Genomic DNA, 10,291 nt, shown 5'->3' on the forward strand with positions numbered 1-10,291 from the left:
CCAGTGCCTTTCTGGTGAGACAGTGCCTGTGCAGCAAGCTGAGTGGCCTTGCAGTGAGCCAGTGTCCACGAAAGTGAGTCATGCAGCAAGATGATGATGCAAGAAAAAGAGACAAGGGGAGAATCAAGGTGAAGCACAGCAGAGACCAGGAAGTGAGGTGGCACAATTGACAGGGAAATTCCCTCCTCATCAGAGGTCCCCAGGATTGAATCCCAGTGAATCCTAGAAGAGAAAGACAAGAAGAGAAGACAAAAAAGGGATAAAGATACAGGAGATCACATAGTGAATGGACAGAGACAGCAAAAACAGCAGGACAGGGGAGAGGGGAAAATACAGAGAGGAAAAAGTGACATTGACAATTAAGTGCAACCCATGATAATGAGTGAGAAAATGCCCAAAAATACATATTTGGGGAAATTAAAAAAAAATAGAATATAGACTGCTTTTTCTTCAGGAACAGAGGGATAACCCTTCCCTTAAGACAGACATTAGGAAAAGACTGAGTAAGGCGATCAGGGACTTGCCAGGTGAGTTCCTGTGCAGAGATAGAGGGAGCCCAGGGCCAGTAGAGGGTGCTAAACACTTAGACATCCTGTGGGCTAACTCCTCCAGGGCCCTGCCTGTGAGCTGATTTGCATGAAAAGCCTCAGCCTGCCTGAACCCAGCAGAGGATATAAGAGCCTTGGGAGTCCACCCTCAGCTTAGAGACATAAGCTAAGAGCTTTCTCGATCTCCACCATGGCCTGGATCCTCTTCTCCTTCCTCACTTTGATCACAGGTCAGGGGTGGGCAACTGTCAGAGATCACAAAGGGACCACCCCCTCCTGGCATCCCATGCCTGCCCTTACCTCCAACACCTCTGCACCTTCCTCCCAAAAGGAGTCTTTATGAGCTTCTGTGTTTGCAGGTTCCCTCTCGCAACCTGAGGTGACACAGTTGCCCTCTGCCTCTGCCTCCCTGGGACAGCCAGCCAAACTCACCTGCACCCTGAGCAGTGGCTACAGTGGCTACAACGTTGACTGGTACCAGCAGCAGCCCGGGAAGGGCCCACGGTTCATCATGCGTGTTGGCACTAGTGGAATTGATGGATCCAGGGGTGATGGGTTCTCTGATCGCTTCTCAGGCTCTGGCTCTGGCCTGGATCGGTTCCTGACCATTCAGAACACCCAACCTGAGGATGAGGCCAACTATTACTGTGGGGTAAACCATAGCAGTGGGAGCAGCTTCGTGTAACCCACAGTGACACAAGCAGAGGGGAAGTGAGACAAAAACCTCCATCCCTGTGCTCTGTGCCTTCCTCCCTGCCATGGACTTGATCAGCAGTTCAAGGGGGCTCCTGCCAGGAGAGACACCACCTGCCCAGGTATTAGGGCCCTACATTACCAGGGTGTGAGTGGAGTCTGTCTCTGCACTCTCCACTAATGCCCTGGTAGGAAAAGTCATTAGGCAAGAATGAAATGCTGTGTAATATCTGTGCCCCTGGAAGAAATGCATCTGCAGTGGGAGAACTGGATGGAGGTAGCAAATAAATCATTGTCAGAAAATTTATGAATCAGTCTGAATTTAATTCTTTTACAATATGCATACTAAGACCCATCCTACTGCAAAACTAAAACTTATTATGGAATATGACTGCTTCAAATTTCAATTGATCAAACAATGTGCTTAACATAGGAGAGATGTTGGAAAGCAATGCTCTAAAATACAAAAATCTGGGAATCTCTTCCCAGATTATCAAGTCTAATCATACACCTGTGAAGACATATCAGCTCTAAGATTTGTTCTAAAACCTTTAAGTGAGGGTGTAGCTTGAGGGGTGGAGATAAGTGAAAGATTATACAGAAGAGTCATACTGATGATGGTTCAACCTTGATGATGTTGCAAATGTTTCAATTGGATAGTATCTGTATTTTTGTAACATCAAATATAACAAAATAATAAATATTCCAAAAAATTCTGATCCTACTTGTGACAATGGGCACATGCTCTATTTTAACAGATGTTCTATGGTGTCAAAATAGACTCATCTACCATGAATTCAAGTGGAAGCCCCTCTAATCCCAATACACAGAGGAGAGGCTAGTGTGGAGATCTTTGAAGGGAAATTTGATCAGGGATTCCAAGGACAGGGAAGTGAATTTGGCTGAAGGCTGAGAGGAAGGGGAGGGTGCCATGAGGTGGGCTGTGGGGTGCACAGGGGCCAGACAATGAAGACCACATCAGGAGCCTCCAAGAGTTTTGAGTTTTTCTGTAAACAGCGATGGGGAACCTGTGAGGGATTGTGAGCCAGGGATGGGGGAACCTGCCTGTCCTGAAGGAAAATAAAGGAAGCCTAAGGGAAGAGGGTGAACATGGCCCTGGATTATTTCCTAAAGGAACTCATTACCCTAGATATAGTGCCATTTCCACATTTAGAGCAAGTATGAATGTGACTATGGTGAGTGGGTGGCACCCTGCACAGGCATTCAAACACATCTGCAAATTCCATGACTTTAAATACAAAATTTAAATTCCTGATATCTGAAAAGAATAAGTAAGAAAATAACCACAAAAAAATCTGTTTTTAAGATTAACGGGCATGGCGGGGCAAGATGGTGTCTGAGTGAGTGCACCTCATAATCTCTCCTGCAAAAAGGTGGCTGAATAGTGTTGGAGTCCTGCTGGACTGGGCTGTTTCAGGTGGCTGCAGAGCAGGAGGTGTCTGTACATCAATTTGGTGGGATGGTGACAGAGGAGATCCTTGTAAGAGGTAGAATTTTGGGTCTCATTCACAGAGGTCGGGGTCATGGGTGGGACCCTTCCCCTTGAGACCGGCAGCCCAGTGGCAGCAATTCCTAAAGGCTTTGTTGTGCTGGGGAGTTCCCAAGCCCTGAGTGGGTTGTTTCAGGGGCTTGCAGGGTGGGAGGCGTCTGGAAGTCGATTTGGTGAGACAGTGACAGCGGAGATTCTTGTGAGAGGTGGAATTTTGGGTTTCTGACACGGAGGTCAGAGGTTGCAGGTGGGACCCCTCCCCATAGGGCTGGCGCCTAGCTGCAGGGATCCTTGAAGACTGTATTGTGCTGCAGTGCTCCCAGGCTCCCTGTTAACTGGATGCGTCCTTGCCAGGTCTGTGTCCCCTAGGCCCTGGTGGCCCATGCTCCAGAGACTCACACACATTGAGTCTGCAATATCACAGACTTCCCCTCCCAGAATCCACTGCACCCTGAGGTCCATCTGAGGTCCTTGAGTCCCTATCCCTTGGAGTTTGTGGGTTTTTTTTTCTTTTTTTTTCTTGGTTGCTAATATTGCATTGTCCCCTGGTCTATTCTCCTGTGTATCCCCCAAGGTGTTCTTTCATTTATTTGGGATTTTTTTCCCTTTACTTTTTCTTGCTTGTTTCCCTCCCTTTTCTTTGCCCACCCGCTTTCTTTCTTCTCTCTCTTTTTTTCTCTCTTTTTCTTCTTATTTTATTTTATTTTATTTATATAATAGGTGCTACAGGGAGTTTTTCACATTTGATGTGTTTCCTCATCCTGTATTTCCTCTTTGCTATGTGAATTGATTTTGGCAACCTACAGTATCCCCTTTCTCCTACATTTTTCTATCCTCCATCATCTATTGTTTCTATTATATTCCACCTCCCTTTCTTTGGCCCCCAAATTGTCTGAATTTATTTTCTAATACCTTTGTTCTGTTTTCTGTCTTTTATCCACTCTTGATATTATTGTCTTTCTTTTTTCTTTTCCTTTCTCATTAAAACACTGGCTTTTTAATTCATACTACATTCCTCCCCATATTCAGTTGACTGTCTCATTATAGGTACTCTACTTACTGTTATAACCCTACACAACATACATGAGTCTAATACGCATTCTCCCAGATCTCACATTGTTGCTCTGTAAAAATTTATTACCAATATTTCGTTATACATTTACTTTTCTTACTCAATTTGTTTCCCTGGCTGTAATATTTTACTTCAAAGTGAACTTAGCCAGAAACAAGAAAATAGAGTAAGAAGAATAAAGTGACAAAGAGAATACATAACACTTATTCAAGAACAACAACTAATTAATCCCCAACACTAGACAAAGAAGCTAAAAAACTGATTAAATCTGTCAAGATAAAATGATGACCAGACAGCAACAAAAAACTACAAATCAAACCAATAATCAGGAAAACATGGCTGAATCCAATGAACAAATTAAAACCAGGAAGGGGAGCAGAGCATCGGACAAGTAATTAAAGATCTCAAAACATATATTAGAAACCAAGTTAATGAAGTAAAGGAAGAGATTAACAAGATGAAGAAAACACTAGGAGAGGAAATTGCAGACATATGCAAAAAGATAACACATATGATGGGGATGAACACCACAGTTCAAGATCAAAAATACACTCTCAGCAAATAGCAGCAGATTAGAAGAGGAGGAGGAGAGAATTAGTGATGTGGAAGACAGTACATCTGAAATAAAGCAGATAGTATAACTGATCGATAAAAAGATAGAAAAAATCCAGCTAGGACTTAGGGACCTGAATGACAATGCAAAACGCACAAACATACATATTATAGGCATCCCAGAAGGAGAAGAGAAGGGAAAGGGGACAGAAGGGGTGTCGGAAGAATTAATGGCTGTAAACTTCTCAAAACTACTGAGAGAGATGGATGTACATGTCCAGGAAGCACAACGCACCCCAAACACAATAAATCCCAACAGGTTCACCCCAAGACACATACTTGTCAAATTATCCAATGCTCAAGACAAAGAGAAAATTCTAAAAGCACAAAGAGAAAAGAAAACAGTCACATACAAGGGAGGCTCCATAAGATTAAGTGCTGATTTCTCATCTGAAACCATGGAGGCAAGAAGGCAGTGGTATGATATACTCAAGGAACTAAACGAAAAAAATTTCCAACCAAGACTACTCTACCCACCTAAAGTAGCATTCAAAAATGATGGAGAGTCCAAAATATTCAGAGATAAACAGAAATTGAAAGAGTATGCAAACAGGAACCCTGCTTTCAAGAAATATTAAAGGGAGTTATGCAATACAAAAGGAAAAAACAGGAGAGGTAGAGTTGGAGGAGTGTAAGCGCAACAAAAAAGACAAAAAGAGAAGGGGAAAAAAAAAAACCCCAAAATATGACAAACACAAGTCCAAACAACATATGGCTAACATAAATAATTCCTTGAAAGTAATAACACTGAAGGTCAATGGATTAAACTCACCTATCAAAAGACTCAGACTGGGAGATTGAATAAGGAAATATGACCCATCAATATGCTGTCTCCAAGAAACACATCTTAGACCTAGGGATTAATAGAGGTTGAAAGTGAATGATTGGAAAACAATCTTACAAGCAAACAATAACCAAAAAAAGGCAGAAGTAGCTATATTAATATCAGACAAAAGAGACTTTAAAGGCAAAACAATTGTGAGAGACAAAAAAGGAAACTACACATTAGTGAAAGGTACAATCTCTCAAAAAGAATGAACAATCATAACTATTTATGCTCCTAACATGGGTGCCTCCAAATACATGAGGCAAAAACGGGAAAAAACAAGTGAAAGAATAGATGCCTCTACAATTATAGTGGGAGATTTTAATAAAACACTATCAACATTGGACAGAATATCTCAAAAGAGAATCAACAAAGAAACAAAAACTTTGAACAGTATATTAGAGGAGCTTGATCTAATACACATATACAGATCATTACACCTGAATACAGCAGGATATACATTTTTCTCAAGTGCACATGGATCATTCTCCAAGATAGACCATATGCTAGGCCACAAGGTAAGGCTCAATGAATTCAGAAAGACTGAAATCATAAAAATAATATCTCTGGCCACAGTGGAGTGAAGCTAGAAATCTGCAAGTGTAGAGGGCCAGATTTCACACCAAGATACAGAAATTAAACAGCACACTCTTAGAAAAACAATGGGTCAAAGTGAAAATCTCAAAAGAAAATAATAACTACCTTGAAACTAATGAAAATGATAACAAAACATACCAAAACATATGGGATGCAAGAAAAGCATTACTGAGGGGGAAATTTATATCCATAAATTCATACATCAAAAGAGAAGAAACAGCAAAACTTGGAGAACTATCTGCACATTTGGAGGAATTAGTGAAGAAACAACAAAGTAACCCCACAGGAAGAAGAAAGGAAGAAATAGCAAAGATAAGAGCAGACATAAATGAAATAGAAAATAAGAAAGCACTTGAAAAGATAAACAAGACCAAGAGCTGGTGCTTTGAGAAGATCAATAAAATTGACAAACCCTTAGTGAGACTAACAAAGAAAAAGAGAGAAAAGATGCAAATACACAAAATAAGAAATGAGAAAGGAGATATCACCACTGACCCCACAGAAATAAAGAATATCATAAGAGGATACTTTGAAAAACTATATTCCAACAAAAATGACAATTCAGATGAAATGGGCAAATTCCTAGAAACACATAAGCAGCCTATATTGATGAAAGAAGAAATTGATGATCTCAACAAACCAATCACAAGTAAAGAGATAGAATCAGTCATTAAAAACCTCCCAACTAAGAAGAGCCCAGGCCCAGACAGCTTCACAGGTGAAGTCTATAAAACATTCCAGAAAGAACTAACACAAATCCTGCTAAAACTCTTCCAAAAAATCAAAACAGAAGGAACATTACTGAACTCATTCTATGATGCCAACATTACCCTAGTACCAAAGCCAAACAAAGACACCACAAGAAAGGGAAATTACAGACGAATTACTCTAATGAACCTAGATGCAAAATCCTCAACAAAATACTTACTCACCGTATCCAACAACACATTAAATGAATTATACAACATGACCAAGTGGGATTCATTCCAAGTATGCCAGGATGGTTCAACATAAGAGAATCAAACAATGTAATACACCATATAAATAGATTGAAGGAAAAAAATCACATAATTATATTTATAAATGCAGAAAAAAACATTTGAAAAATACAGCACCCTTCCTTGATAAAAACACTCCAAAAGATTGGAATACAAGGAAATTTTTTGAACACGAGAAAGAGTATATATGGATAACCCACAGCCAACATCTTTTACAATGGTGGAATCCTAAAATCCTTCCCTCTAAGATCAGGAACAAGACAAGGATGCCCACTCTATCCCCTTCTATTTAACATTGTATTAGAAGAACTTGCTCGAGCACTGAGGCAAGAGCCAGGAAAGGAAGAAGTCAAAATTTCTTTATTTGCAGATGACATGATCCTATACATAGAAAACCCTGAGAGGTCTACAACAAAGTTTCTAGAACTCATAAATGAGTTTAGTATAGTCACAGGTTATAGGATTAATGGGCAAAAATCAGTAGCATTTCTGTACACCAGTAATGAGCAAGCTCCGGAGGAAATCAGGAAACAAATACCATTTACAATAGTCAATAAAAAAATCAAATACCTAGGAATAAACTTAACTAAAGATGTACAAAACTTATACACAGAGCCAAGAGTGCCTACAACTGAAAGCAGGAGGATTGCATCTAGCATCCATGTCGAATCTAAGCCCCTTCTTGATATAGATGTGGAGTGGACACAACCATTCCAAGGTCCACAGGATGAAGGAATAGAATATGGATTAGAGTTGACTTACTGATATTCTAGTCACAAACTATTGTGAATAGTAATCGAAGAAAATGTGGCATTGCTGTGGAGAAAGTGGCCATGGTGGCTGCTGGGGGTGGGGAATGGGAGGAAGAGATGAGATGTGGAGGCGTTTTTGGGACTTGGAGTTGTCCTGGGTGATGCTGCAGTGACAGTTACCATACATTGTATATCCTCCCATGGCCCACTGGTTGGACTGTTGGAGAGTCTGGGCTATGATGTGGACCATTGACCATGATGTGCAGGGGTGCTCAGTGATTTATTCACCAAATATAATAAATGTCTCTTGATGATGGAGGAGATTGTTGCTATGGGGGTAGGAGTGGGGTGAGGGGGTTGGTGGGTATATGGGGACCTAATATTTTTTGAATGAAATATTAAAAAATTAAAGACAAAAAAAAATTGTTTCTGTGTCAATGTGGCCATGTGATTTCTTCTTCATGCCAGTCTAAACTTTCTTAAGGTTGGTGACATTTGGTAAAACCACAGACCCTCAGCACCTAATTTGAGATGAACAGCACAGCCCCTGAAAGAAGCAAATCCAAGTACAATGAACTAATATTTAATGAGTATTCTGATGGTTATCATCAAAAAGGCAGGAAATATACATTTTAGAAGAAGAGAAGAAATCTGTGCCCTTTTACATGGCTAGTGGGAAAGAAAATGGAGCAGCCATTTTGGAAAACATCCTGGCAGTTCGTGATAGTGTTAAACACAGAGTTACTCTTGGCTCAACAACCCCTTCATTTGGTATTGACTCAAGATACAAGGAAATATGTGCCTGTACAAAAATTTATGCATAAATATGAATAAAAGCATTATGCATAACAACCAAAAGAGTAAACAGCCAAAAGTATTCATTGTCAGATTAATAGGTAAACAAAATGTGGACTAAACATATAAGGGCATATTATGAAAGGGGTTAAAGAAGGAAATATTTTGTTGTGGCATAAGAATACAAATATCATATGATCTCACTTAGTTGAAATACTTAGAAGAAGAAACATCATAAGTACACTGTATGGTTGTGTCTATGAAAGCACACAAAGGAGCAACATGTCATGGTATGTAAGGCAAGGTTTTTGTTTTGGTTCCCCATGTGTCTGGAACACTGTGTCACCATTGACGATGCTCTCCCATGCTGAACAGTAATAAACAGCCTCATCCTCAGGCTGAAGGTCTGAGATGCTCAGGGAGAATATGAACCCAACCATAGAGCCAGAGAACTGAGCTGGGATCCCTGAGAGCCAGTTAGTTCCAAGCATCACAGTCCTGGGGGTGCCCCAGCGGGCCCTTGGTACTAGCCTATACTATAAATTCCAACAAGCTGGCTGTTTTTCCTGCAGGCAAGGGTGACCTTCTGAGCAGCAGACCCTGACATGGAGGCCTCCTGGGTCATCCCTCACTGTGCCCAGGAATCTGCAAGAGAGGAGGTGGAGACACAGGGGTGAGTCTGGGGTTCCTTCCTACAGCACATTCCCAAATGAAGGGGAGAAATGGTTGTCCCCCCACAATCCTCTCTCTCACTTCCCAACACTTGTCACCTGGCAGAGAGTAAGGAGGGTGAGGAGGAGAGGGGTCCAGGCCATGGTGGAGATGCCTCCTGAACTCTCCTTCCTCAGTCCCACAGTTGAGCAGAAAGGCCCTCAGTCTCTCTTATCCTTTATCCTTATTTGAGGGGAGAGAGGACCCCTTCATGTAAATTATTTCTCCCCCTGGATATCTCTGAGATTGAATTTAGTGCAAACTAAGTATGGGTGTGACTTTGGGAACCTGTCCTGAATCCCCATGAGGTCACAGCTACTATATCCCAAAAAGCACAGAGCAGAGGGCAAGGGACATCTACCAGACCTGGTTCCAGTTGAGATTCCCTCACATTACCCCAAAGGACAGGCCCCCAGAGCTCCTGCTATGTCAGAGTCCAGGATCCCTCATGAATGAGATGAAATGCTGGAGCTGACTAGAGAGGGAAAGTGACTCCAGACTACCTCCACACCCTACCTGGCACACTGTCCTGTCTCCACAGGAGTGGGGAGTTGCACACCACCCACTTCCCACCACTTTATTGTCACTGAGGGCACAGTTGTGCCAAACATCTCAGAGAGAACTTGTCCCTACCTCAGGAAGCAAAAGGGAAGAGGAAAGGAACTAACCCAGCACAGCCTTGTTTTCCAAGGGCCAGACTCCTCTCTCCCAGCCCCTACCACCGCCACCATGGCAGACCCAGCCTTCATGACCTGCTTCAGCTTTGATGTGACAGGGGAGAATGGTACACAGGGATTTTAATCACAGAAATGACCTCATTGTAAGAGACAGACCTGCTTCTCCCTTTGCTCTTTCACCCAGACCGAGATGAGCAGCTGCAGTCCCCACCCAGGAAGCAGCCAAGAATCCACAGCACTGAGAGGGTCCCTATTGTGGGTGCATCTCCCCCAGGATATGGGACATTTGCCTCAGGATGGGGATGAAAATCAGGGGAAGGGCAGATGGGTTGAAGTTGCAATGAGAGAGATCAGAACAGAACATAAAACATCCAGGTTTCCTACTTCAGCCCTCTATTCACAGTCCTCATTTATTTTACATTCTCTAAAACTATTCAGCATTTCTTCCTATATTTCAGGTATCGTGTATTTTTGTTTTGTTTTGTTTTGTTTTTGTTTTT

The 10,291-nt window shown here is 41.8% G+C and overlaps 1 gene segment (V, D, J or C); it reads left to right on the forward strand.

Moving 5' to 3' along the window:
- The first annotated feature begins 693 nt into the window (after nt 1-693).
- Nucleotides 694-1,233, forward strand: LOC101415104 (immunoglobulin lambda variable 9-49-like). The segment is given in 2 exon segments: nt 694-778; nt 908-1,233. Coding segments are annotated over 2 exon segments (366 nt in total).
- The last annotated feature ends 9,058 nt before the right edge of the window (nt 1,234-10,291 follow it).

This window comes from Dasypus novemcinctus, chromosome 19 (genome assembly GCF_030445035.2).
Source record: "Dasypus novemcinctus isolate mDasNov1 chromosome 19, mDasNov1.1.hap2, whole genome shotgun sequence".
Lineage (NCBI taxonomy): Eukaryota > Metazoa > Chordata > Mammalia > Cingulata > Dasypodidae > Dasypus > Dasypus novemcinctus.